Genomic DNA, 27,493 nt, shown 5'->3' with positions numbered 1-27,493 from the left:
AAAAAAAGATGTAGGCTGGGTGTGGTGGCTCATGCTTGTAGTCCCAGAACTTTGGGAGACCAAGGCAGGAGGATCACTTGAGCCCAGGAGTTTGAGACCAGCCTGGGCAGTAAAGTGAGACCCTATCTCCCTCTCTACATATATATTTTAAAAGTAAATAACACTAAAGAGAATATTTTTGTACTCACTTAAAAATAACATTTTGAGTCTATCTTTAAGATAGATGCTTTTTTAAAGGAAACTGATACAAGGGATATAAGGATTTTTTAAGGCTTTTGATATATTGTGATTCAATGACCTATTGCTGTATAATAAAATCTCCACAACTCAGTGGCTTTAGAATTACAGTCTTCATGCTGTTCTAAGGGAGTAGTAAAAAATAAAAAAAATAATAACAGCCATATATTATGTCTCTGCATGATGTTGACTGGGGTCACTCATGCAGCCGCATTCAGCTGAAGGCTCAACTGAGGCTGGATGTCTAAGATGACTTCACTCATATATTTGGCACCTTAGCTGGTATATTAGTCAGTTCTTGCACTGCTGTAAAGAAATACCTGAGACTGGGTAATTTATAAAGAAAAGAGTTGGCTAACAGTTCTGCAGGCTGTACAGGAAGCATAGCAGCTTTGGCTTCTGAGGAGACCTCAGGAAACGTACAATCATGGCAGAAAGTGAAGAGAAAGCTGGTACTTCCCATGGCTGGGAGCAGGAGGAAGGGTGGGGGGGAGGTGCTATCTACTTTTAAACAACCAGATCTCATGAGGACTCACTTACTATTCAGTATCAAGGGGGTAATGGTGCAAAACTGTTCATGAGAACTCTGCCCCCATAATCCAGTCACCTCCCACCAGGCCCCACCTCCAACACTGGGGATTACAATTCAACATGGTACTTAGGCAGGGACACAGATCCAAACCACATCAACTAGGATGTTTGGAAGAGCTGGGAGATGACTTGGCCTCACTCTGCATAGACTGTCATAATTCAGTAGTCTAGCCTGAACTTATCTATAGGGCAGCTGGATTCCATGAAAATAAACTTAGAAGCTGCCAGGCTTCTCAAGACCCAGACCTAGAAGTCAAAGCAAGTCATGTGGCCAGCCCATATTTAGGGGGAAGAGAAGTAGACTCTACTTTTTAGTGGAGAAGCTACAGATTCACGTTGCAGAAGGAGACTGAGGTAAGAAGAATTGTTGTGATCATCTTTGGAACTAATCGACCATATATCACCATATTATTATTTTATATATCACCAATTTACAATAAAAAAGTGTATGCAACATATACTTCCATCAGATTGCCATGAATTAAAAAGTGTCAGCAAGGATATGCAGCAACAATAACTCTTATATACTCCTAGAAAGAGCGTAATCTTGAATGCCCACTTTAGAAAGCAGTTTGGTATTAATCGCCAAAGTTCATAGGTATATACCTGAAAAAATGGGTGCACGGGTAGACTAGAATATATGTACAAGAAGGTTCATAGCATCATCATTCATAGCTCAGTATAGCCCAAAACTAGAAACCCTAAACTTCATCGAGTCTAAAATAGATTTTGTGGAAATGTGAAATATTATAAAGCAGTGAAAATGAACAAACAATACACTCAGCAACATGAATGAATCCTTTATACATAATGTTGAACATAAAATCCAAGTCACAAAAGGATGGATACAGTGTGTTTTCATTTATGTGAAGTTCACAAACAAGCAAAAAGGAACTATGTTGTTTAGGGATGCAAACAAATAATACAACTATAAAGGAAAAAAGAGAAATTGTTACCATTTCAAAGCTAGAATAGGAGTTTGCCCCAGTGAGGATGAAGGAGGATAGAGAGGAGAATCTAGGCAGAGGAAATAGCATAACTGGATGATTGGAGCTGTTTAAATTTAAGGAAATTAAAGAAAGCCCATGCACAAAAGGAAGAACAGGAACTTACAGGCCAATTTAAGGATTTTCAGGTTTCATGCTAAGAACAACAAAAAGGCCATTGATTGGTTTTAAGCAGAGGATAATATAATCAGGTTTTCATTTTCAAAGGGTAATTTTGTCTATTGTGTGTAAATTGATTAGAGAAAGTCAAGAGTGGATACAGGGATATAGTTAGGAATCTATTTGCAGTGGCTTCAGGTGAGAGATGATATGGCTTCAACTGGTGCAGTGACTAGAAAAGGTGAGAAAAGAATAAATCTGAGATAAACTTGGAAGGTGGAATTGACAAGAGCTGATGCTTGGCAATTAAAAAAAAAAAAACAGATTGAGTTAGAGTGACTTTTATCTTCTGGCATGATCAACAGGGTGCCGTTAATCAAGAAAGGGAACACTAGTGGAGGGCTAAGCCTTGATTTTGGATTCCTGGGAGACGTGAAATTGCAGATGTTACCGAATAAGTTGAATAAATGATCTGGAGCTCAGATGAGGTGCTTGAGTCAGAAAGAGGAATTTGGGATTCATCAGCACTGACACTGATATATATATTTTAATATATATATATCAATATATCAAGACACTGATATATCTTTTAATATACCATGGCAGTAGATGAAATGGGGCATAACTGAAATACCAGGAGAGGTAAAATGACTCAGAAAGGACAGTTAGAAGCAAGAAGCAGCGAATATATTAAAACTCTATGCATAAGGTACTGTGTTTGATGCTGGGGACACAAGGATGAATAAGATATGGACCCTACTTTACTGCCAAGTAGAGGAGATGGACACTTTAGCATATTACATCTATCTTACTTGGTAAATGACAGAGTAAAGATAAGTACAAGATGCTATGGGAACTCAGAGAAGGGCAGTGAAGCCTGGAAAGTCCAGTAAGAATTATCCAGAAGCAGAAAGGTGGGAAATGCAATCCAGGCAGACATAATAAGACACAGAAGCACTGAGGCTTGAAAGAATATCATGTATGTACACGATTGCAAGCAGACCAGTATTATTAATGTACAGAGTTTGAAGGCTAAGTGACGGGACATCAGAGCAAAGAGGCAGAAAGACCCCAGTCATGGGCACCTTGGATGCCTTGCCAAAGAACTTAGGATTGAATCAGTAGGAATACAAGTGACATGGTCATATTTGCATATTAGAAAGATTACTTAAACTGTGAGTGAGGGGTGAGGGTAAACTGAACACAGCTGAACTGGTTAGGAAAACAATAAGTGGCCGAATAGTGGGTGCTGATAGGGACATAGGAGAAATACATTTGATAAATATTTAGGACTGTTCTTTAACTCCAAGAGCCTTTCTGGAAGGTCATAAATGTTCATTTCTAGTTTGTCCCAGTTTTAAAAGCAGTTGACGGGTATTTGGGGGAGATGGCGGTGGCCCAAGTTGTCAATCTCTGAATTCCTACACACCACACACACACACACACACACACACACACACACACAGAGTAACTAGATAGCAAAGCCAAAATGCCTAAGCAACATTTACAATAAAGCTAGGGGACCTCAAAATACAAGCAGGTGGTGGTAACCCCCCAACAGTCACAGACTATCAGGGTCTGTGCGGGAGGAAGAAGGTAGCCATGAAGCTGAGGACCGAGATCGCTGCCAGCAGGGGAGAGCAGGTGCGAGCAGAAGCCTCAGCAGCCATGGGCTTGAGGGCCACTGCTGAGAGCAGCCGGATAGGAGAGAGCACATTGTCCTCTTGGCCAGGGTGGTGCTCCTGCTGGCGGACTGCAGGCACTGGAGCAGTCCAGCCTGCCTGTAACTCCAAAACCTGTGACTCACCGCTGCTCCCTCCCATCTGGGACACAGCCCCACACTGAGAAGAATCTGCTGCAAACAATCCAAAGCAGCACTGGGACAAATGGGATAAAGAAAAGTAAAGGTCCAGTGGAGAGGGCTTAGGGTCAGGGAATCCCAGAAAGCAAGCCACTGACGCTTTGACCACTATGCAAAAACAACAGAAGTGGGAGCTTCTTAAAGTCAGAAAAGATTTCCTCCATTCCATCCCATTGTAAAATTTTGGGAAAAATAGAACTGAACACCAGGAGAGTATGGAGAGAAAATCCCGTATACAATTATTATTAAAAAAAAAAAAAGAAGAAGCAAATAAACATCTACAGACAAGGAATGTAGGCCAGGAAGATGTGCCCACAAAACAGTTCAAAATAGTAACTTCACATTTTAAAACAAGTCTAAGAACATTAAGAAAATTATTCAAGATTTTGAATAATGGTGTTTTGTGGAAGAATGTGTTCACTGGGTAACTCATAAGTTGCAATCAGAAAAGCTCAGCATTGAGGTGACAAAACGACAAAGAATTAGAGATAAAAGGAAAAATATTTCCAACACAAAGATGAAATGAAAAGGAATACCAGAGAAAATAAACAAAAGAGATAATATACCTTAAAAGAAATAGGAAGTGGCCAGGCACGGTGGCTCATGCCTGTAATCCCAGCACTTTGGGAGGCTGAGACGGGCAGATCACTTGAGGTCAGGAGTTCAAAACCAGCCTGGCCAACATAGAGAAACTTTGTCTCTTCCGGAAAAATGTAAATTAGCTGGGCTTCCTGGCACACATCTGTAGTCCCAGCTACTCAGGAGGCTAAGGCAGGAGAACTGCTTGAGTCCAGGAGGTGGAGGTTGCAGTGAGCTGAGATTCCCCCACTGCACTGGGTGACACGGCAAGACTCCATCTAAAGAAAAGAAAAGAAAAGAAAAGAAAAGAAAAGAAAAGAAAAGAAAAGAAAAGAAAAGAAAAGAAAAGAAAAGAAAAGAAAAGAAAAGAAAAGAAAGAAAGGAAATAAAAAAGGAAATTTAAAAGTCATATTTTTTAAAATAAAAAAGAAATGAAGAGATAGAGACTATTCTTGAAGCTAGTAGTGTAGATAAACCTTTTCCAGCAGCTACAGACAGAGCTCTGCTTTATATCTGCCACTGCCTTAAAACCATCCTCTTAGGCATCTTTGTATGTCTGTGACTTCACTTAATTCTTGTCACATGACAAGAAGGTGATGAGAAACTGGGGGAGCTATTCTACATAGGAAAGTCAGGGAAGACTTCTCTAACCGTATTCATAGTCTTACATTATCAGGTTAGTTTGATAATAATGTTAAAATATTCAAGCACCCATGAATCCCAGTTGTTCCCCTGTGAACTAACTACAGGCCTCCTTTCCTTTTTCTTTATTTCGTCCAAAAGGTACATGGGGGTATAGTTACAAATACACCTAATTCCAGACCTCGTAGAACTCATAGTTTAATGGAAGGGACAGATGGGTAAACAGGTAAGTAAACACAACATGACAAAGGGCATACCACAACTTTGAACAGTATTACTGTTCTCGTTGTTAACTCTTCTGCCTTGGGCCTCTGAAGTCCCCGGAAAACCCTGTTTTCCTGTTTGAATTCCAGGCTGAATATCTGCCTGGCTCCCTACATCATCTCAATATTTAGTTTCTATTTTTTTGCTAGATCAGTAACTTGACTTGCATGCAATACTAGCTTAATTCCCTCTAGGTCAGTTGATTACAGCATTGGCTTGAGATACATGACTTAATGTAACATGACAATTTTATTTTAAAATTACTTTCTTAAAGAGCCTGTATTTTTTGCATCAAATATTTTAAATAAATGCTAAATAAGATTTTGGCCACATAATTTAAACTGGCTATTAGCCAAGAGAATGCATTCACTGGGTAACTGTCATTATTAGAAATCTATGCTGCATTTCAGTATCACTGTATTTCTATCATTAAACACAATCACGAACCACTTGGTCTGGTAATCAGGCAGGGAGAGTTTATCTGTACTGCAGGCATTTTTAAAGACAGATAACACAGACAGAATATTCTGTAAGAGACACACAAAATTAGAAGTATTTAAACAAATACATACGTATTTAAATTATGTTCTGAACTGGCTAGTGGTTTATATTAGCTTGTCAACTCTTCTAGCTTTACCACAATTATTTTAGATTCCTCTGAGATACTCCCAATTACTGGAAATTGCTACCTTCCCACAAAGAATGGGGTAGCCACATTCCAGGGTCTAGTGTTAGGGACAGATGAGAAAGAACAGTGACGGTTCCCCTTTCCCAATATCCTTCACTTCACATATTACGAGGCCTCAGAACTAGAGTAAAATTGACTGTCAATCCTAGCTTTATATGAGGTGGTAAGTGAAGAAAGAAGGGGATTAAAGTTCTCCAAAGGCATCTTCTCTCCAAGTGATTCTTTAATAAGGATGACAGCAGGATTGAGGCTTCTGGAAATTCTCACACAAGCATTAGGTGTAATCATAGGAAGTTCCAATAAGGTCCCTAAAGAGCAAGAGAATAAGGTCAGGAAAAAGTCATCTTCTGAAGATACATACTTCAAGAAACAATAATTATTTTACAAAAAGACACAGAAAACACTTAGATGTAAGATACGTATATATTTTAATCTAATTAAACTACTCCATTAATACTTCATAACGCATCTCTATGGTCACACTTACCACATTGCAGCAGAATTCTAAGTTTTTACCTATCTGTCCCTTCTACCTACCTGTGAGTTCCTTTACATAGGGACAGTATTTTAGTCATTTTTGTTTTGTTTTGTTTTACCCTCAGAATCTAGCACTCTGTCTGTCAGAAGAGGGATGAAGAAAATGTGTGTTGACTAAATGAGCTGGGAATATAACAAAAGAAGGCAGACATTGAATTGTAATAGGCATCTGCATGTAGTATACAGGAAAGGTTATTTGATTAAAATGTTAACGCTATTTAGAAATATCTGAGACATATGGAATCAGCAGATATGAACATTCTGATTGCTAAAATGTGTGCACCACAGTAGTGGTAGGTATTCACTAGACTATTCCAAAACATAAGCCAATTTCTTTCAAGAACACATAGTTTTAGATATCTAGGTTTTGTGCACATTCATTTCTAGAGCATTTACATTTGTTAAATACCTTTTCTTTTCTTTTCTTTTTTTTTTTTTTGTTTTGAGATGGAGTCTTGTTCTGTCACCCAGGTTGGAGCAGTGGCATGATCTCGGGTCACTGCAACCTCCGCCTCCCGAGTTCAAGTGATTCTCCTGCCTCAGCCTCCTGAGTAGCTGGGACTACAGGCACACACCAACACGCCCAGCTAATTTTTGTATTTTTAGTAGAGACGGAGTTTCAATATGTTGGCCAGGCCAGTCTCGAACTCCTGACCTAGTGATCTGCCTGCCTTGGCCTCTCAAAGTGCTGCGATTACAGGCGTGAGCCACCGTACCTGGCCTACTGAATACCTTTTATGTGCCAGGTACTGAGATGGGAACTGGAACTATAATAACAGATATTCATAGTCTTTGTTATCAAGATGTTTGGTAGGAGGAAACAACAATAACAAAAAAGGTGAACGAAAGTGTCATAGGCTCTGAGGCCAGATACCATGGCTCACGCCTGTAGTCCTAGCACTTTTAGACACCGAGGCAGGCAGATCACTTGAGCCCAGGAGTTTGAGACCAGCCTGGGCAATATGGCAAAACTCCTTCTCTGCAAAAAAAATATAAAAATTAGCTGGGTATGGTGGTGCGCGTCTATAGTCCCAGCGACTCGGGACGCTGGAGTGGGAGGGTCACCTGAGCCCAAGGGGGCCCAGGCTGCAATGAGCTGTGATTGTGCCACTGCACTCCAGCCTGGGCAACAGAGTGAAATTCCATCTCAAAAAAAAAAAATAATAATAATAATGTTATAGACTCTGAGATAAAAGTTCGTTGCCAGCAGAGAGCGGTAGGGAAATAGAGAATAAAAAGATGCTTCATCCAAATCTTAAAATATGACAAGGTAATCAACAGGGTGAGGACAGAAGAGCATTTTAGACTGAAGAAACTTTATTGAAGAAACAATAAACTTGGTGGCTTACTTGAGCAGAGCTTACTATGGAAGGAGTGTAGGGTTCTGGAGAGATGAGGTTCCAAGGAACTTTATTTCATGGGCTAAGAAGTTTTGACTTCATATTACACAAAACTGGAAGTGACAGAGTATATTAAATTGCTAGGGCCACCATAACCAAGTACCACAGACTGGTTTGGTTTAATAACAGAAATTTATTTTATCACAATTCTGGAGGCTGGAAGTCCAAGATAAAGGTGTTGATAGGGTTGTTTCTTCCAAGGCCTCTCCTTGGCTTATAGATGTCCATCTTCTCCCTGTGTCTTCATATGGTCTTTACTCTGTACATATCTGTGTCTTAATCTCCTCTTCTTATTAGGACATTAGTTATATTGGATTAGGGCCCACCCCAATAATCTCATTTTAACTTAGTCACCTCTTTAAAGATTCTACTTCCAAATACAGCTATATTCTGAGGTACTGGAAGTTGTGACTTCGACATATGAACTTGGAGAGAATATAATTCAGCCCATTAACAGGGTTAGATCTAATTTAGATCATCCAGACAGCAGTGTGGACAGATGCAACACCAGGGCAGGCAGACCCTTTGGAAGACTATTACAGTGTTTAGTTTGTATGGGTGATGATCCCAAGGTTGATTTGGTTGTTGTTTTCTCCCTATCATGGCTGATAATCTGAATTTGAACAAGAGACACAGAGGGAAGCATGGCAAAGGAAGATGTTAAAAGGGTCAACAGGAATACCATGTTAAGGATCAGTGGCCTGTAGGATAGAATTCAGACTCCTTGGCACAGTCCACAGGCTTCTGACAATTTCCCTCTGATCCCTCAGTGCAGCAGACTCTTGTCCTGCCACTCCACACAGTGCACGCCCTGCCCTCTAGCCATAAAATCTCACAGTCTCCAATCACACTAGGCTTTTCCTCAAGGCCAAGCCAGTGCCTGCTCTGCCCTCTGCCTGAAATATTCTTTCTCCTCTTCTTAGCCAGCCAAACATCTATCTACTCAAGTAGAGGCGGTCAAATGTTGCCTTCTTCATGAAACTCGAACATTCTCTGGCAGCGAGGAACTTCCTCCCTTAGACTCCTGGGGGCATTCTGCCTAGACACTCTCATTTGGTGCTATGATTAGTATACATTTTACACACTTGCTACTCTAAATTGTAAACTCCTTGTGGGCTGGGACTGGCTTCCTTTGTTTCCCCAGAGCTCAACACTGTGATCACCAAATGGAAAACTCTTCAACAAATATTTGATAAATGTGTGAGAATCAAAGTCTATACTTGTTACCACCTAGACACTACCAGGTAAAGCCTTGCCCGTGCTCTCTCTGTGATATCTCTTTTTAACTAAAACACTAGGAAGACATTAAAGAAAGTCAGATTTTCCAAATTTGGAGCTAAATCTCTCTTATAAAAAGAAACAAGATATTTTACAAACCAGCAAGGAAAATTCCAGGGGAAAAGCCAGGGGAATCAGCAGAGTTTCCAATCTGTCACCACTTTAACCCATCTTGTAAATCACTTCCAGTTTAATTTTAAAGGACAAAACACCACTGCCTTCATGTCTTTTTCTATTTAAGAATTTAACAAGTGCCTCCCTTTGCCTTTCTGATCAAATCCAAGTTTCCCCATCTGGTTTTGAAGACCTTCCATGGACTGGCTCCATTTTACCCATCCAATCCACTGTCTACACAACTGTCAGAATCACCTCTCTGAAACACAGATGATTCACTATCATACTCAAAAATACTTCAAGGCTCCTTATGACCTAAGATAATTCTCAAATTCCTCACTTTAGTTTTCTACTCTAGTAAGACCTCATTTAACGCTGTCAGTAGGTTCTTGGAAACCGTGACTTTAAGCAAAATTAAGTATAATGACACCAAGTTGTCTGTTTTATTTTTCTCATCAATGTTATAAGGAAGCAACCTTGAATGAAATGACATTACTCGAAGACCTGCTGTACTTTGTTTCACTTAAGGTTGCAGTTTCCAAGAACTATCGACAACATTAAGTGGGGACTTCCTGTAGTTGGTCCTGGTCTTTCTTGTCCAGGACATTCTCCCCTATAGACTCCAATTGTCAGCTCACTTCCCGAGTTGTCCTTCACAGATATTTTTTATATTTTCCTGTTTCTGTGTCTCTACAGTGTTCAAGTTGTTCCTGAACCACCTGTACTGTTCTCTTCCATATCTGTAGTATAAATTAGCAGTCTTAATACAAATTACTTCCAATCCACTAACCTTTCCATCTGCTCTACCTCCACTGATAATCAATTCATGTTTGGGGTCAGTCTTGAACTAACAGCACCATCTGATATAGTTAATTGCTCTTTGCTGCTTGGGCCACTCTCCTCCTTTGACTTCTAGGACACCACTTTCTCTTCTTCCTCCTCTTCTGTCTTCCATGAACTGGCTGATCCTTCTTTAGCTTTTTTATTTGATCTCAGTTGTCCCGACCTCTACAAGTTGAAGTATCTAAGATTTAATCCTGCTCATCTCTTTTCTAAACACACTCATACTTAGATTTCATCCAGTTCCATGGTTTTCAATTTCATCAATAGGTTAAAAAGATCTAATTTTCTATCTCCAGCTCTATCTCCTTTCCCCTGATTCCAGATTCATATGTTCCACTGCCTAATCAATATCTCCACTGGGATGTCAAAAAGGTATCTTAAACATAATATGTCCAAAACTAAACACTTTATTTCCCTCTTTCCTAAAACTTGCATCTATCATACCCTTCCTCATCTTAGTAAATGGCCCTCAGTTCTTCTAGATCTTAGAATCAACTCTGACTCCTCTCTTTCTCATACAATCCATTAGCAAATTTTGCATTGAAAGTATGTTCAGAATTGCACTATGTCTACAACTCTTTCACTGTTACCACTTTGGTCCAAGCCATAGTCATCTCTTTTTTGAATTATTTCAGTAGTATCTTTACTGATCTCTCTGTCCCTGCACCCCTAACCCTCAAGGTGGTCTTTCTAGAGCTGATTGTGTAAACTCCTCTGCTCAAAACCCTGTTAGTAGCTTCCCATCTCATTTAGAAGATAACCAAAATCATTACCATGACCTATAAAGCATTATGACATCTGGCCCACCATAGATTCTGAGTCCATCTGCTACCACAGTTACTCTTAGTCAGCTCTAGCATTTCTAGCCTCCTTGCTAATTCTTGCAGGACTCCAAGCACACTTCTGCTTCAGTATCTTTATACTTGATATCCCTTCACCAGGAATGTTCTTCCTCTAGACAGTCACAGGCTCTCTCACTTCTATCAGGTTACCTTTCAAATTCTACCTTATATGTCTGGGTATAGTGGCTCACACCTGTAACCCCAGCACTCTGGGGAGGCCAAGGCAGGAGGTTTATTTGAGGCCAGGAATTTGAGATCAGCCTGGGCAACACAATGAGACCCTGTCTCTACAAAATTGTTTTTTAAAAAATTAGCCAGGCATGGTGGCACACGCCTGTAGTCCCAGCTACTCAGAAGGCTGAGGTGGGAGGATCACTTGAGTCCTGGTGGTTGAGGCTGCAGGTCAAGCTGATACCATGCTGCTGCATTCCAGCCTGAGTGACAAAGAGAGACCCTGTCTCTCAAAACAAAACGAAACAAAAAACAAAATCAAACAAAAAATTCTACCTTATAATTGAGACTTTCTCTAACTACTTTATACAAATTAGCAACCTTTCCCCATCATTCTCTAGCCTTTACCTTGAGTTATTTTTCTTCATATCACTTGTTACCACTTAACAAAGTATATATTTGTTAATATGTTTTTATCTACATCCTTCCACTTAAATGTTGTTAGTTTTCTTTAGAGAATGTTGTTTTCTTTCCTTCTGTATTCCCTGGACCTAGAATAGTGCCTAGCATGTTGTAAGCATTTAGTTTAAATTGAATAAATTAATAATTATCATCTATAAGACTGAAAGCTCCTGTGGCCACGGACTAACACTTATTGATTATATATTCCCAGTAACACCTAGCTTAGTACCTTGCCTATGGTAAAAGTTCAGAATGTTTGTCTAATAGAATTGCATCTTATTTCTCTCTGCTTCTCAAAGATGCTCTCTGTTCCTTTTTGGCAAGTTTTCATACTGCTACCTGTTTCCTTCCTTCCTTTGCTCTACCTCACTTTTGCCTGTTTTCCTGTTTATATTTTATTACAACTTCCTGGAATTTCGGGAAACTTCAAATTACAACTGTTATTTCTCAACTCTTAGAGGCCACACAGACTATGCCCCAAAATTTAGCAGCTTATACTAGCATGTATTCTCTGCTTCATGGGCATTCTGCCTTGCTTTCCCAACAATACTGTAAATGGCATAATGGTAGAGATCATATAATATTTCCACATCATTGAAAACATACAAGGTAACATTCATTGTAAGCAATCGATAACTATATCAACTCATCCAGAATAGTATCTCCATTTGCTTACTAGATATGACCACTCGGATATTTAATAGAGATCTCATTTTGCCTGAAACAGAACTCCTTGTTTAAGTATTCCTTTGCCATTCTACCCCATATACTGGTCACCAGAGGGGACTCAGTTTCTTAAGCACAAAGTGCAGGAATAAACTTCTTAATTTTGAGATAGAAGATTCACATGCAGTTGTAAGATCAACTTGTAAGCACAGGGGAGATCCCATTTGCTCTCTATCCAGTTTACCCTAATGGTAACATCTTGCAAAACTATAATACAGTCTAGAACTTCCTCAAACTATGAAACAGAGATAACCATGTAACCCAGCAATTCCACTCCTATACATATACCTGAGCAAACTGAAAACACATGTCCACAAAAATACTTGTACATGAATGTTTATAGTAGCATTATTATTATTATTATTATTATTATTATTTTGAGACAGTCTTGCTGTGTCACCCAGGCTGGAGTGCAGTGGTGCGAGCTCAGCTCACTGCAACCTCTGCCTCCCGGGTTCAAGCGATTCTCCTGCCTCAGCCTCCAGAGTAGCTAGGATTACAGGCGCATGCCACCACGCCTGGCTAATTTTTGTATTTTTTGTAGAGATGGGGTTTTGCCATGTTGGCCAGGCTAGTCTCGAACTCCTGAATTCAAGTGATCCCCACACCTCAGCCTCCCAAAGTGCTGGAATTACTATAGTAACATTATCTTTAATAGTCAAAAGATGCAAACTATATAAATGTCCATTTGCAGATGAATGGGTAAACAATATGTAGTCTGTAAATACAATGGAGTATTATATAAATACAATGACCATAAAAAGGAATGAAGTACTAGTACCTGCTACAATTTGGATGAACCTTGAAATCATCATGTAAAGTGAAAAAAGTGGGACACAAAAGGCCACATGTTATACTATTCCATTCATATAAGCATCTTGAATAGGGAAACCTGTACCGAAAGAAAGTGGTTGTTTAGGGCTGGAGTGAGGGGAATGGAAGGATAGGGGAGTTACCCTTAACTAAAGGGTACAAGGCTTCTTTTTGAAGTGATGGAAATGTTCTAAAATTGACCGTGGTGATGACTGCACTTATCTGTGTATGTCTATGGAACTGTATACTTTAAATGGGTGGACTGTATGGTATATAAATTTTATCTCAATAAAGCTGTTGAAAACAAAACATAAACTGCAGTAAAATAGCACAACCAGGATAATGACATAGTTAAGATGCTGAGCATTCTATTACCACAAAGATCCCTGCTATTGCCTTTTATAGCCACCCTCACTTCCCTCCCACCGCCACATCCTCCTTAACCCTTGGCAATCACTAATCTAGTTTCCATTTCCATAATTTTGTCATGTAAAAATATTATGTAAATAAAATAATTTAATATGTAACATTTGGGAACTTTTTCTTTTTGTTGAGATGGAGTCTCGCTCTGTTGCCCAAGCTGGAGTGCAGTGGTGCGATCTTGGCTCACTGCAACCTCCACCTCCCTGGCTCAAGCAATTCCCCTGCCTCAGCCTCCTGAGTAGCTGGGATTACAGATGCACGCCACCATGCCTGGCTAATTTTTTTGTATTTTTAGTAGAGACAGGGTTTCACCATGTTGGCCAGACTGGTCTCGAACTCCTGACCTCAGGCAATCCGCCCGTCTTGGCCTCCTAAAGTGCTGGGATTACAAGCGTGAGCCACCGCGCCTGGCTGGGAACTAACTTTTATTCACTCAGCATAATTCCCTGCAAATTCATTCAGGTTGTTCTGTGTATAGCTAGTCGCCTCCTTTTATTGCTGAGTAGTATTTCTAGAAATTATTTTGATTTTTACTCTTCTTTATCCATCATATCCAATCCAGGAGCAAGTCTTGTTGGTTCTACCACCAAAGTTCATCTTGGTTCTTATCTCTTCTCTCTACTTGTATGAATATACTTGTCTATACCACCATTAGCCCTCACCCAGTCTGAGAACATCAAACTGATCCTGCTGCCTTCACTCGAGCCCCTTTGCAATTCATTTACCACACAATAGTTAGAATACATTTCCACTAAAAATCTTTACATCAGGGCAGGCGCAGTGGCTTACGCCTGTAATCCTAGTACTTTGGGAGGCTGATGCTGGCAGATCATGAGGTCAGGAGATCGAGAATATCCTGGCCAACATGGTGAAACCCTGTCTGTACTAAAAATACAAAAATTAGCTGGACACGTGCCTGTAGTCCCAGCTTCTCAGGAGTCTGAGGCAGGAGAATCGCTGGAACCTGGCAGGCGGAAGTTGCGGTGACCCATGACCCGAGATTGCACCACTGCACTCCAGCCTGGCGACAGAGTGAGATTCCGTCTCAAAAAATGAATGAATGAATAAATAAATAAATAAACTTTACATCACTCTCCAAAGGCCTACCTCCTTCTTTCACTCATATACTCATTCAAATATTTATTGAGTGCCAACTATATACTGGGCATTGTTTAGACTTTGGAGAAGCGGTTATTATATTTAAAATAATGACAAAATCCCTGATCTTGTGGAATTAATACAATAGTCAGGGAAGAACAAAAGTAAACAAAATAAGTAAAATATTGTAAAACAAACAAAAAAATAAAGCAGGAAAGCAAAATGAGAGGTTCTTGTAGGCAAGTTAGTTACATTTTTAAATAGACTGGTCAAGGAAGGTCTCATTGAGCAGATGACATTTGAGCAAAATATGAAGGAGATAGGAAAAGAGCTATGCAGATAACTGGGTGAAGAACATTGCGGGTAGAGGGAATAGCAAATATAACAGGACAACATGAAAGCAGGGTGGGAGTATCTGAGGAACTGAAGGGAAATCTGTGTGGCTGGAGACAAGTGAGCAAGAGGGGAACATTTAGGAGATGAGGTCAGAGAGGTAATGGGTCCAGATGATCTACTGGCTTTTTAGGTCATTTAAAATACCTACTACATCTTTTACTCTAAATGAGACAGCAAGCCTTGGAGAGCTTTAAGCATAATTTGACTTTTAAAAATTCACTCTGGCTGCTGTATGAAGAATAAAGCACAGGAGCAAGAGGGGAAGCAAGGTGATTAGTGAAGAAGTGATTCCTAAAGTCAAAGCAAGAGATAGTGGTGGTTTGCACTAGAGTTGTAACTTTGGAGGTGGTGTGAACTGATTGGGTGTGAATGTGCCTTAAAGATTAGAGTTAAAGGGTTTGTCGGTAGATTTCATGCACAGTGTAAAAGAAAAAGTCAATGATGATTCTAAGGTTTTGAGTTTGGGGAACTATACAGATGGAGTGGCCACTGAGGTGAAGAGTGCAGCTGGAGCAGGTTTGGTAAGCTACATGGGGAAACTTGGTTTGGGACAAGCTCATGTTGAAATGCCGGGTACATTTGAGTCTGGAACTAATAGTCAGTGTTGCGGCTATATTTTGGGAGTTGTGCGGACTGCATGTAAAGCCATTAGGCTTGATGTTATCAATATAGGGCATTGGTCTAGATGGAGAAGAGGTCCAAGATCCCTGGGGCTCTTCAAAATGAAAAGGCCTAAAAGATGAGAAGTAACTAGCAAAGGACACTGCAGAGTACTTAGAAAAAAATTCCACATTCCTTACCATAATCATGACCTGACCCTTGTGAAACTCTTTAACCTTACTCCCCAGTACACACAGGCCACTCAGTTTTTGAAACGCCACACACTAAGTCCCTTCCTGTCTCATGGTCATTGTCTTTGCTGTACTTTTCAACCAACATGTTTTTACCCTGGCTCTAGTTTTAATCACTTCCTTCTCTTACTACAACTCTCAGCTAACTTGTTACTCTATCAGACTTTTCTCTAATTTTCTTAATTCCCATCTGAGTTTTCTCTAATCATCCTAATTAAATAGGTCCAACCCAACCATCTCCACCAAATTATGGCTCTTACTATATCTGAAATTTTTTTTCACTTATTTGTCTAAAAACCCACCCTCACTTTAACAATCGCTTACAAAACGATTAGCGTATGCCAAATGAAAAAGCCTAGATACTCCTCCCAGTATGCAACTTCCTGGAGATCAGGGCCCTTCTCATCTTTTCCTTTGCCGCATCCCAATGCAGTCACATTGCTTCAGCAATCAATTCTGAGGTTTCACTAGTTATTAACGGAATAGACTGCAAGCCACTGACTGGTAATCGAAGGCCAGCATTAAAAAGAGAATACTGACAAACCTACAGATAGATAGAGGGAACTGTTCCCGTCACTCGCGCCTTAACGCAAAGGGGTTGGACAACCCGCGCGCATGCGTCGTTGTCCTCTGCTCGCCAGGCTAAACCCCGCCCCTTTCCTTAGCCCAGTTTTACCATGGCACATGCGCAGTACGGGATCTGTCTGTTCGTTTGTCGGCGCTACCAATAAAGTTTTAGTGAGCACAGACTCCCTTTTCTTTGGCAAGATGGCGGAGTACGACTTGACTACTCGCATCGCGCACTTTTTGGATCGGCATCTAGTCTTTCCGCTCCTTGAGTTTCTCTCTGTAAAGGAGGTGAGGGGGTCTTTGGGCGCGAGGAAGGCGTGGGGGCGGGTGAGTTGCTGAGCAAGGCCGAAAGGCGGTGTCTGTAGCCCTAGGCCTGACACGTGCGAGGCGGTCGCGAGTTTGGTTCCTGGACGGACAGTAAGGATCTTGCGGTAGTTTAGCGTCTTCTCAGTTAAGAAGCACCGCGGTATTCGGCAGTGAGGAGGAGGGAGGTTACGGAGAGAGAAAAGACGTCTCCTTCACTAACTGTGGTGTCAGTGCCAGAGGGACGTTCGCATCAGTTCTCGGAAGTTGGTGATTCGCTGGTTTCTCTAGAGAACGTTAGAGCTTCACAGGCCGGCTTCTAAAAGCAACCTGGAGTGTTGTTAGAGCTTTTGATTTTTCTTTTGGAAACGGTGGGAAGCCTGGGCTTGGCTATGGGTTTTTGTATGTCGAGTCGTTTAGAGTGATTCTCTTACACTTAAAATAAGTATCTAGCGCTTTAATTTCCATCAAGTTGTGAGTTCTTTGCGTTTTCTTGTCTTTGATAAGTAGGACTTTCTAGAACAGCATATTTCGTCAGATGGGGACGGCGCTCCCCTGCCCCCCCCCCAAAAAAAAATCCCCACAATCTTTAAATGTGTTTTCCAGTGTGTACATTGTACTGACTTCAAGTGATTTGAATTGGTCGTTAATGTTCAATTATCTACTCAAGATATTGTGCATAAATGTGTAATTCTGGAACTTCATTTTAAAGCGTATGTCAGTCCTAAAAGTTTTATTGGACTTGAAAGTTTTGGCTAAAAGAAAATTGACATTAGTTATACCGTGAGTTTATTGGGAAATTGATGTATTTTAATAATGCAAAGTAATTTGCAATGATGAAGGAATTTTGGCCAGAAAAATAAGTGAATTCTGTTTCTGGAAGCAGACTACAATATAAGTCTACTTAGGGAACTCTAGATTTGGGGAGTGGATTTTGTGTAGCAAAGGACAAAAAGTAATAAAACAAAAACGTCCCACAAAAGCAGCTACCAGGTGGTTGTGGCTCGTTAGACAGGTATAATCCTCATATTTCTATGCACCTTTTCTAAACATAGACAACTCTGAAGTTGTTGATGTTAGGTAACGGCTAAGATCATTTTCAGTAAATGTCCAAGAATGTCTTGTCATGTAAAACTTTCTCTTGAAAAGATATATTTTTGCTTTGATTCTTCTTTTTACACCTGTATTTTAGACCTTGAGTAAAACATTCCCATCTGCATTGTTTTCTTTTCTGGAAAAGTGAGGACAGAAGATCTAGTAAAAGTGCCATATTTTGAAAGCCTTTTTACCAGCTACTTGTAGAAGTACTTCTGAACTAGCTGAACTTTATATATTTTTGTGTTCTTTATAATTTCATTTTTTTAATGGCAGACAGAAGGAAAGGAGGAATATGTAAATGTAAATTAGATTTTCATAGGGCTAGACGAAAACTATGAACTGCAGGCAGTTGAGAATCAGTGGGAAAAACTGTCCAATACCCACCTCTTTGGAGAAAATGTTGGTAAGATGACTGTAATACACCAAGAGGAAGACAGATGCTGGAGTATTTAATTACCATTTACTAAGTACATTTTATTCTTGGACAATACAGGGGTTAGGAATGCTGAACTCCTGCAGTCAAAAATCCGTTAGAACTTTTGACTCCCCCAAAACTTAATAATACCCCAATGTTGACAGGAAGGCTTACCGAGAACATGAACAGTCTTGTGTTGTATGTGTTATATACTGTATTCTTACAATAAAGTAAGCTAGAGAAAGTGGTCTTAAATTATAAGGAAATACACTTACTTTTTAGTAAGTGGAAGTACATCATCATAAAGGTCTTCATTGTCTTCATATTGAGTAGGCTGAGGAGGAGGAAAAGGAGGGGTTGGTCTTGCTGTTTCAGGGGTAGCAGAGGTGGAAGAAGTAGAGGAAGTGGAAGGGAAGTCAGGAAAGGCAAGCACACTTGGTGTAACTTTTATTGGAAAAAAGTGTATACGTGGACCTGTGTGGTTCAAACCCTTGTTGTTCAAGGGTTAATTGTATAGGGCCATGTAACTGTGAGAAATCCAAGATAAAACCCAGACATCTCACCACTAAAAACTTACCTATCCTTTAGAGTTGAATATTTTTGATATAAGGTAAAAAGTAATAAATGTCGAAGAGGTACTGATAGGGTGCTATCAAAATTGAGATTCTGTTATCTTCGGTGAGCAAAGAGTACTTTGAGGAGGTGAGACTTTGAGTTTTGAAGGCTAGATGGTTAGGATAGAGTCAGTGATCCTACTATGTGAGGATACAGCAGCCCCCCACACCCCTTTAGCAGTTTCAGTTTCTGCAGTTCCAGTTACGGTCCAAAAATACTAAATGGAAAATTCCAGAAATTAACAATTCGTAAGTTTTAAATTGTGCGCCCTTCTGAGTAGTAGGATGAAATCTGTCTCGCTCCCTTGCTTTAGACTGGGACATGAATCATCCTTTTGTCCAATGTATCCACACTGTATATGCTAACTTAATTGTTATATTTTGTTATTGTTAATCTCTTGTGCGCAGTTTATAAATTAGACTTTATCGTAGGTATGCGTGTATAGGAAAAAAACAGTAAATATAGGATTGGGGCTATCTGCAGTTTCAAGCATCCACTGGGGGGGTCTTGGAACATTTAGCTCGTGGATAAGGGGAGACTATTGTATTGCACCAAGAGAAAAACAATTTCATATATTTGTTACATTGGAGAATATAAGCCTTATGAGAGCAGAAGCTTCCTTGTGCTCTCAGCACATAATATGGAGTCTGGCATAAAGGCTTTTTATGATTGTTTAATAAATGATTGAATGAATACGTATTTGTTTCTCACTCTTTATTTTCATGTGAAGCAGGCCAGATAGTGAAATATTTAGGACCCTGGGCTCTGAATTGGAACCTTCATGACTTTGTCATTTAATACCTCTCAACAGATTCTTTCACCCTCTTAACCTTTTTTCATGAAAAAATTGTGGAAATTTGATTCTCCTTTTTCATGTGAGTACTTATATAGTATTTTCAATTGTTGCTTCTTGATATGAAGTCTGAAGTATTTGCTTTCTGCCTATGAGGCAGAATTGAGAGGCAGATGTAGATTTCAGAACAGGTCAGTAACACCTGATGGTAGAGGAGCAGGGCTGTTGAATCTATCGTGGAGAGAGACATGGCAAATTAAAAGTTATTAATAGAGTGGTGAGGAGAGGTTGCATGCTTGGAAAAGAATGTTTTTATTTAAGATTACGGTTTCTATAGCGCAAAGTGATGAGAAGTTAAGGTTTTTCTGGTAAATTTTATCAGATACAACGTTCATTCATAGAAGTACACAAATATAAATGTACTGGTCAATGATACATTTTTTTTCAAAATGAGTAGTGAATACATTTATGTGACCACCACTCAGATTAATAAATAAAACATTACAGACATCTTTAAACCTTCCTCTTGACCCCTGTTAGTCACTACTCACACCCCCTAAAGGTAAGCTGTAGTCTGATGATTCATTTTGCCTATTTTTGATTTTTACATAGGTGGAGTTAAGCATTTACCACCATGTACTGCTTTGTATGACTGCTTTCACTCAGCGTTGTTTGTGAGTCATCATGTTTTTAGGATAGCAGAAGTAGTTCATTGATTTTTCAGTGCCGAATGTTAGTCTCTTATGAGTATGCTGTGGTTTGTTTTCTCATTTTAACATTGATAGACTTGGCTATTACAAATAGTGCTCCTGTATACGTTTTTGGAAGTGCACTTTGACTATATGCACCCGTTCGTTTTGGATGCCCTGAAACAGAATTGCTGGATCAAAAAGTATGTTTGGCTTTGGGAGATAAAAAATCTTACAAAGTGATTTTATTCCTGCCAGAAGAGTGTGTGTTCCAGTTAGTCTACATCCACAGCAACACTGGTACTGTCAGGATTTTTAAAATTTTTATTGTAATTTTTAATATGCATTTACTTATGATTAATGAAGTTGAGAACCTTTTCATGTGTTTTTTGGCCATTTCGTTGTCTTCTTTTGCAAAGTGCCTATCTTTTAGCCATTTCAATTGCATGGTCTGTCTTGTCTTACTCATTTATAGGAGTTCTGCATGTAATTTGGAAGGTTCAGTTTCGCTCTTATGGCTAAATACCATTTGACCACCTTCATCTTTACTTCTTGCGGGCAGTGAAATATTGTGGCATTTGCCTGAATTTTTTTTCCTTGCAAAATTAAGTTCAGTACAGAAATCTCTTCTTTTGCTGAAGCATTTATGTCCCTGAATATTTTGTAGAATCTGTATATATTACTCAGCACACTTCATGTTGATGTGAGTTTGTATATGTATCTATTTGCTCCCTGTACTATAGGTTAAATTATGTTTTTTGGACCCTTTGCAAAGCAAAAGCCTGGTCTGACATGGTTGACTTAAAAAATCGGTGTAGTTTTTGTTTCAGCAGTGTGGATGGAGAAGCATGTTAGAGTTTATTACTGATTACCTGGATATGGAGAGGTGACAGCTATTTCTGCTTTACAGAAAAGATGGTGTGGATTTTGTTTATCCACAGCCTTGCCTAGAAAAGATAAGAGATGGTTTGTAGGGACATATAAAAAATAAGATCATGTAAATCAGAAGGAGGTTGGAATATCTATAGTAATTCTCTTCATTTTAAAAATTTTAGGTAAGTAAAATACTTTTATGTCTGTAGGGTGTTTGCTTGCCATATTGCTTGCCATTATTACAAGAGGGGGAAGTTAATAGTTTATCGTATTTTATAAAGTATTTCTTGAAATATATTTCCAGGTAAATTAGTCTTAGTATTAATCAGTTTATTTGGGGGACTTAAATATATTCATTAGAAAGTTATCTTCTTTTTCAGATATATAATGAAAAGGAATTATTACAAGGTAAATTGGACCTTCTTAGTGATACCAACATGGTAGACTTTGCTATGGATGTATACAAAAACCTTTATTCTGATGATATTCCTCATGGTAAGTTTTGTCATTAGAATTGAAGCTTGTCTTGTGACTTGAGGATATGTGTATTAAAGTTTTATGATTTATAAGAGAGCTTTAGCCAAAAGACTTAATTATTATTTGAATGTTAATGTTCTTTGGGTGAGAGGTTATATAAAGGTTTCATGTCTTCTGAAGTGTATTGTTTTTTCCCTGTGAAAGATGTGGAACTGCTTTAAAATATGGTCATCAGATACCTTCAGTTCATAGTATGTATCATCAAAGTTGTGCTTATGATTCACATTCCTTAGAATTATCTGAGAATGTTACAGTTCTTGGGTTGCTACCTTTTTTAGTTACTGCATTGTGTGCCTTAGAGATTTTTTTTTTTATTTTAATTTTGAGGCATCTAGTGTAGACATTGTTCTCCAAATATGGTCCCCAGGACCACCGTCATCAGTTCACCTGGGAGAGCTTGTTAGAAATGCAGGTTTTTGGCCACACACCAGACCTACTTAATCAAAACTGTTAAGTGAGGCCTAGCACTCAAGTTGGAGAACTACTGTGATACAGTGTTTTCCAAACCCTTGCTTTCTGTGGTAACGTTACTTAAAAAGAAAAAAAAGTGGTTCTCTAAGTTTGGGAAATACTTCTGTGTCATTTCTTCAATGCACATTACATTTTTAAAGATTCCAAGAATTCTGGCAGTAGAGAAATACAGTATACTCTGTTTAAATTGGCATTTCTCAAAATTTGATCATAGATCTTCTCCTGTGTTTGAGAAAGACTGCTCTAGAATATACTTTCTAATATGTAATGCAGAAATTATTACATTAAACATAATCCACCTGTTTGACTTGTAGTTCCCTGCAACAACAGTAGCTCTTCTTTAGTTTATATATAAACAAAAAGGAAACTGTTTCTTAGTTTCTTTTTTTTTTTTTTTTTTTTTTTGAGACAGAGTCTCTCACCCTCAGGCAGGGTGGAGTGCAGTGGCATGATCTTGGCTCACTGCAGCTTCCACTTCTCAGGTTCAAGTGATTCTTCTGCCTCAGCCTCCTGTGTAGCTGGGACTACAGGCACGTGCCACCATGCCTGGCTAATTTTTATATTTTTAGTAGAGATGGGGTTTCAGCATTTTGGCCAGGCTGGTCTCGAACTCCTGACCTGGTGATCAGCCTGCCTTGGCCTCCCAAGTTCCTGGGATTACAGGCGTGGCGCCACCGCCCCCGGCCTATTTCTTAGTTTCTTAATGAAACGTTAAGGTGTTACCAGAGTTGGTTATGTACAAGTTTTCTCCACCTTTTCATCGTATAGTAAAAGGAACAATAGAATTTGGTTTGAGAGGTTGTAGAGCTGGATTTATAGTTAAAAGATATTATTTAATGGATTTAAATTCCATTCAACCTAGTGGATAGCCTGTAATAGTAATATGTAAGCCCCTCTGAGTTTTTGTTCAAAAACTCCTGGATAATATTCACCTAAGAAAATTAAATGGGAACAAATATAAAAACACTTGGAATGAAATTTCTGCAATGGAGAATTAAATGATAGATAATTGGGTCCTACCCTTTTTTTCTTTCACCTCTGTCACCCCAAGGCTGTATATTCTCCAGTTTCCCTTAAGAGTAGGAAGAGGATTCCCTTTTCCTTTTTGTGGCTTTGTATTACTAGAAAAAAGAAATTAGGGATGGGGGACATTTCTGAGTGAGTAGCCCCTGGCATATGAATATATTGGGGATAAATAAATGTATGTATGGTTTAAATACTCTGAACAATTTCCAGACATTCTCATGATGAGTAGCACACTTTAACATGCCCATTGTAGTACTCTTTTGCATTTTTAATTAGCTTTGAGAGAGAAAAGAACCACAGTGGTTGCACAACTGAAACAGCTTCAGGCAGAAACAGAACCAATTGTGAAAATGTTTGAAGATCCAGAAACTACGAGGCAAATGCAGTCAACCAGGTAAACTCTTCTTAATTTTGAATTCAAAAAATTCTCGTTTCTGGATTAATACAAATGTTAATTCAAACTTTATCCAGTATCCCATAGTAAAAGTTCATAGGTTTAAATGAGTGCTTTATTTATTTTTAAATGTTCATTTATCCTTATTTTGTAGGGGCCATATAATTAATAAATATTAATATTAATACTTTTTTTTTTTTTTAACTTCTTTAGTACTTATCTGTACTGATTATGCTACAGAATTTCCATCTCCTATTTCCCTCTTCCTGGGGACATTTGGCAATGTCTGGAGATACTTTTGGCTGTCATAACTGGAGGGGTACTGTTGGCACCTAGTGAGTAGAGACCAGTTATGCTGTTAAGCATCCTACAGTGCACAGGACAGCACCCCTCGCGCTACTCCCCAACAAAGAATTACCTAACTCAAAATGTCCATGAAGAAACGCTGTGCCACTGTGTGGTGGCTCACGCCTGTAATCTCAGCACTTGGGGTGCCGGAGGCAAGCGAATCGCTTGAGCCTAGGAGTTCGAGACCAGCCTGGGCAACATGGCGAAACCCTCTATCTACCAAAAAAATAAAAGCAACAAAAAATTAGCCAGACGTGATGGTGTACGCTTGTAGTCTCAGCTACTTGCTACTTGGGAGGCTGAGGTCAGAGGATGGCTTGAGCCCAGGAGGTGGAGGTTGCAATGAGTCAGTGTCATATCACTGCATTCCAAAGTAGGTGACGTAGTGAGACACCATCTCAGGAAAAAATAAAAAAGAAACCCTGTGCCTGTGCAATACCTAGCGCCTTAGAGCACAACTCGTTATAAGAGAAACCTGAGTTCACTTTATTCCTGGCTGCATTCTTTCATACCCTTCTAAGCTCCATGCCTCGCCCAAGGAGGGTAGTTTTGAGCTGATAAGATTATTTTATTCCTAACTTCCCTTTACCTGGAAATAGATTTACTGTTTCGTAAGCATGTTGCCTTACTCTGACTTAGTACATGTCACGGGTAGAAGTCCTTTGGGTTATTAGAAACATTTAAAAATAAAATCTCTTACTAAAATTGAATATTATCATTTGAGATAAATCCTAGCTACCATTGAATTCACTTGAGGAATTGCTGGATATTTTGCCATGCTATACCTTTAATTTCTATGTGTTTAAACCAAATTTTTAGAGATTGGCTCTTAAGTTTTCCTTTGTGATTTGTGAAGATGTTACCAGATATTTTTAGAAAAGCAACAAATACACAATTGCTGTGCCATACTATAGCATACTATACTATACTATGACATATACTGCATATAAATACAGTCAACTCTCTGTTCTGCATCTGTGGATTCAACTAACTGCAGATTGAAAATATTCAGAAGAACCTAAAAAATAACAATACTGCAATAAAAAATACAAATAAAACTACAGTATAACAACAACTATATGATATTTACGTTGCATTAGGTATAAGTAATCTAGAAATGATTTAAAGTATATGGGAGGATGTGTATAGTTTACATGCAAGTACTGTGCTATTTTACATAAGGGACTTAAGCACCTGCAGATGTTGGTATTTGAGGGGGCTGGTGAGTAGGGGGTAGACGAGGTCTTGGAACTAATGCTCTGGGGATACCAAGGGATGACTGTATGCAGGAAAACATGCACACAGAGATATATATATACACACATTACATGCATAGGCAGAACTATATATTATACTAAACTACTTGTATGCTTTTAGAATAAGTAGTTTTAGATCTTCAGGTCACATGTAGGTGATTACAAAGGGACACCTGAAATAATCCAGTTGTTAGACTACAACAGAAAATTTAGGATGTTGTAGTTCAGTCACTCAAAGACTGGGAAGTTAAGGGATCAAAGTATGAATAAGATGAATGTAGATATGTTCACCAGTTAGAAAAAGAGGATCCTTGTAGCTTAATAGGTACTGAATTTGAGATAAATGAAAGGATCATGTGTTAAAAACTTGTAATCTTATTATATTTACAAACTACCTATTTTCAATGTGAAAACCTTTTTCTTGCAATTCCCCCTTTTTAAATTTCATTGAACGTACAGTATCATACTTAACACTTTCCCGGAAATAATCAGCCAGAGGACAGTGATTATATACGTGAGTAGTGTAAGTAGTGCAATACAGAGTTATTCACTGTGATCCACTGCAAGTGTTCAGTTTTTGTGGAAGTTCTTCTGTGTTGGAATTTCATGTACATTGCATACTCAGTATTATAATACACCTATATTTTTATGGGGACATATCTCACCCCATTAAATCTTCAAGCAAAATTGTGCTCCCTAAGATACATTATAGCATATTTCTTCTCGTGAGAAGGATAAGAAAATGTTTTCATTTTGGAAAATGCAATCAGGTGCAATGGCTCACACCTGTAATCCCAGCACTTTGGGAGGCCAAGGTGGGCAGATCACTTGAGGTCAGGAGTTTGAGACCAGCCTGGCCAGCATGGTGAAACTTCATCTCTACTAAAAATACAAAAATTAGCTGGGCATGGTGGTGCATGCTTGTAATCCCAGCTACTTGGGAGGCTGAGGCAGGAGGATTGCATGAACCCGGGAGGCGGAGGTGGCAGTGAGCCGAGATCATGCCAGTGAACTCCACCCTGGGCGATAGAGTGAGACTCCGTCTCAAAAAACAGTAACAACGAAAATGCTCATAAGGTGGGCAACTACTCTTATATCCCCTGTCCCGTGATGTCTTTATTATCAGTTTGTCTTTTACCAGTCTGTCAACATCTCAAGATAACGCAAAGCTAATTTAAGAAAAATTAAATATGGCACTTGGTTATACCTAGTGATTATGTAGGGTATGTAGCATAGCTGTCATGTACATTAGACATGATTTTTTTATTTTTATTAATTTTTTTGAGACAGAGTGTTACTCTATCGCCCAGGCTGGAGTGCGGTGGCGCCATCTGTGTTCACTGCAACCTCCAGCTCGCAGGTTCAAGCGATTCTCGTGCCTCAGCCTCCCAAGTAGCTGGGATTACAGGCACCCGCCACCATGCCTGGCTAATTTTTGTATTTTAGTAGAGATTGGGTCTCACCATGTTGGCCAGGCTGGTCTTAAACTCCTGACCTTAGGTGATCCACCTGCCTCCGCCTCCCAAAGCCTTCTAAAGTGCTGGGACTACAGGCATCAGCCACTGTGGCCAGCCAGGCATGATTTATTAATCTTGTAAATTTGTCAGAATCATCCTTTTGAAAAATATTAACAGATTGGAAGAGGGGACAAAATTTGTATATAAGATTAGTTTCTTGTAGTTTGTACATGGTACATTTATATCAGTCTCTATAATTAGACTGTATTATCTATTAGAAATCTGACCACAGAGCGCAAAAACCATTCTCAATAGATTACCACTAAGTAGACTTCTGACCTTACTAGAAATAGTCAGAATCTTCTGGTTTTATTACCTGACAGACTTCTAAAGGCCTTACGTTAGTTGTGGTGAAACAACACTAATTTTCAGTTAGAACTAAAGACATCTGAAAGTGAATTTTAAAGTTTGTAGCTCTCCTTGTATACTTACTCTTTACATTCAAAATATGTAATGTCCTGCTTATTTTATTCTGGAAGTCTTAAAACATTACGTATTTATTTAAGGTGACTTTGCATAGGTAATAATTTAGAAGTTGGATGTGCTTATTTTGTTTTCTGTGGCCTTTAAAATGCTGTAATTTTTTTTAATTATTATTTAGGGATGGTAGGATGCTCTTTGACTACCTGGCGGACAAGCATGGTGTAAGTGTTTTAAAAATATTTT

General features: G+C 39.1%; 1 protein-coding gene and 1 long non-coding RNA gene across 6 annotated transcripts in view; one reads left to right on the top strand and one right to left on the bottom strand.

The window, feature by feature from the left end:
- EIF3E (eukaryotic translation initiation factor 3 subunit E) overlaps positions 1-27,493 on the top strand; it is a 243,383-nt gene that overhangs the window by 181,654 nt on the left and 34,236 nt on the right. The window contains exons 1-4 of one of the 4 annotated variants that reach the window (XM_003903068.3): positions 16,596-16,780; positions 21,659-21,773; positions 23,589-23,706; positions 27,429-27,471. In XM_003903068.3, the coding sequence (XP_003903117.1) occupies positions 16,607-16,780; positions 21,659-21,773; positions 23,589-23,706; positions 27,429-27,471 (450 nt within the window). In that variant the 5' untranslated portion in view covers positions 16,596-16,606. Of the gene's footprint in view, positions 1-16,595; positions 16,781-17,042; positions 17,062-20,745; positions 21,461-21,658; positions 21,774-23,588; positions 23,707-27,428; positions 27,472-27,493 lie in introns of those variants that run through there. The other 3 variants (XM_021942561.1, XM_003903069.3, XM_009213484.1) reach the window with 3 other exon arrangements.
- LOC108587336 lies at positions 6,096-16,418 on the bottom strand. 2 transcript variants are annotated; one of them, XR_004185900.1, is made up of 2 exons: positions 16,247-16,418; positions 6,096-6,276 (listed from the first exon to the last, which is right to left on the bottom strand). It is a non-coding gene; the product is annotated as an uncharacterized LOC108587336 (long non-coding RNA). The 2 variants fall into 2 exon arrangements; XR_004185899.1 differs by lacking the exon at positions 16,247-16,418 and adding an exon at positions 10,088-10,192.

The sequence above is a fragment of the Papio anubis genome, chromosome 8 (genome assembly GCF_008728515.1).
Source record: "Papio anubis isolate 15944 chromosome 8, Panubis1.0, whole genome shotgun sequence".
Taxonomy (NCBI): domain Eukaryota; kingdom Metazoa; phylum Chordata; class Mammalia; order Primates; family Cercopithecidae; genus Papio; species Papio anubis.
The sequence above is the reverse complement of the archived record's forward strand: the minus strand, read 5'-3'. Positions and strand labels throughout refer to the sequence as shown.